The 1,928-nt window shown below is 42.4% G+C and overlaps 1 protein-coding gene across 1 annotated transcript in view; it reads left to right on the plus strand.

Annotated features, from left to right (window-relative positions):
* Positions 1-1,928, plus strand: part of LOC102756101 (zinc finger protein 239-like) — a gene marked incomplete at its 5' end in the record, with an annotated part of 10,850 nt that overhangs the window by 4,172 nt on the left and 4,750 nt on the right. The window contains one exon of the mRNA XM_015560812.1: positions 858-1,825. Coding sequence (XP_015416298.1) covers positions 858-1,825 — 968 coding nt within the window. The remainder of the gene's footprint in view (positions 1-857; positions 1,826-1,928) is intronic.

The raw sequence follows: 1,928 nt of genomic DNA on the forward strand, positions 1-1,928 counted from the left end.
AAGGTCATTTGACAGTCTTTGAAACAGGATTCATTCTTCTTTCTCTAATAATTAAGGTGTTGTATTTGTATTTTGTCTATCATCCTATATAATAAAAGCCTAATATAGTAAGTGTTTGGTGGTCCGGTCATCTGTTCAACCAATCAAAGCATAATATGCTAACGATAGATTAAGGACACTCAATTGCTAGCTACGATATGCACTAATCACCAGGGGGCAGATGCTCCATCTGGTAGGTTAGCTTGCTGCTGCGGTCTAGTTGGTCAGGAGTGAGCAAGATGGGCCGGACAGGCCCTGGCACCTTCCCACAGTCCTTCTCTGACTGGCCAAACTGTGGAATCTCTCCCCGCCCCCAATCGTGCACCTTTGGGGTCCCTCTGTTTGGCCTGCATCATCTCACAATCCGGCACCTGTCAAGGGATTTCAGAGAGTTGATTTCAGCCCGATCCTGCAAAACATTAGAGCTGCCCCCTGGTGGTCAGTGCACTCCCACAGGTGTAGCATCACTCAGCCAGAAGCTGGGCTCACAGCTGGTGAGTGCAGTGGCGGTGGCAGGAGCTTCTCCCACCTCTGTGGTTGCACTAAGGATGTCCAGCTGTTGGCTTAGGCCCACTCCCCAGGAGGAGCGGGCCTACATCGACATTAGGACATCTCCCGAGGGCTCCCGGACTGCAAGAGGGTGCAGGCTGGGCTGAAGGATACACCCCCGAGTGCAAGATTTTTATACAGCAGGCCTCCAGTTTTAATGTATTAGGATTGCTGTAATGAGTATCACCAAATGGTTCTTATGGATCTAGTGTATATGTTTAATGTGATTATAACTCACTAAAGGTCTTTCTGTCTCCCATTATCACCAGAGTACAAAAAATGGAGATAGCAGTTATCAGTGGATTGAACATTGGAACAAATCTAAGCAAGAGTCATATCTTAATCATCGGACAAGTGAACTTACAGAAGACCATCGTAAAAGTGGAAATGTCCTTGACCAAATGTCCTTTCACAATATACGTCAGGTTATTTCTATTGTGGAAAACACACACCAAGGAAGTTGTGTCCACTCTTTTCAGCAGTCTTCAAATTACAGTGGACAAGATAATATTCATCCTGGGGAGGAGACTTACAAATGGAATCCTTGTGGTAGCATCTCCAGTCAAATATACAATATAAATGGACAGGAAAAAATCTATAGTGGAGAAAAACCGTATATATGTAAAGATTCTGGTAACACATCTAATTGGCCTTCAGGTTGTACTCTAAATCAGAGAACTCATATTGGAGAGAAGCCTTACAAATGTAAAACATGTGGCAAAGACTTTAAATGTTATTCATCTCTTATTGTACATAAGGGAAGAATTCATGCCAATGCAAAATTTTACAAACTCAGGGAAAATGGAAAAGGCTTTAGTCAGTCCTCAAGAAATACTCAACATCATAGAAATAATAGGGATGAAAAGACGTATAACTGTTCAGAATGTGGCAAAGCCTTTAGCCTACCCTCCACCCTTATTCTTCATCAGAGAATGCACACTGGAGAGAAACCTTATAAATGTAGAGAATGTGGTAAAGCATTCCGCCAAGCCTCAAACATGAATCGACATCAGAAAGTTCATACTGGAGAGAAACCTTACAAATGTAGAGAATGTGGCAAAGCCTTTAGTAAGTCCTCCAACCTTAATCGTCATCAGCGTATTCATACTGGAGAGAAGCCTTACAAATGCACAGAATGTGGCAAAGCATTCATTGAGTCCACAAAACTTAAACAACATCAAACAATTCATACTGGAGAGAAGCCTTATAAATGTATAGAATGTGACAAAGCCTTTAGGTGTTCCTCAACACTTAGAATTCATCAGAGAATTCACACTGGGAAGAAACCTTACAAATGTAGAGAACGTGGCAAAGTCTTTAGACAGGCCTCAAAACTTCCT

The sequence above is a fragment of the Myotis davidii genome, unplaced genomic scaffold (assembly GCF_000327345.1).
Source record: "Myotis davidii unplaced genomic scaffold, ASM32734v1 scaffold2656, whole genome shotgun sequence".
Lineage (NCBI taxonomy): Eukaryota > Metazoa > Chordata > Mammalia > Chiroptera > Vespertilionidae > Myotis > Myotis davidii.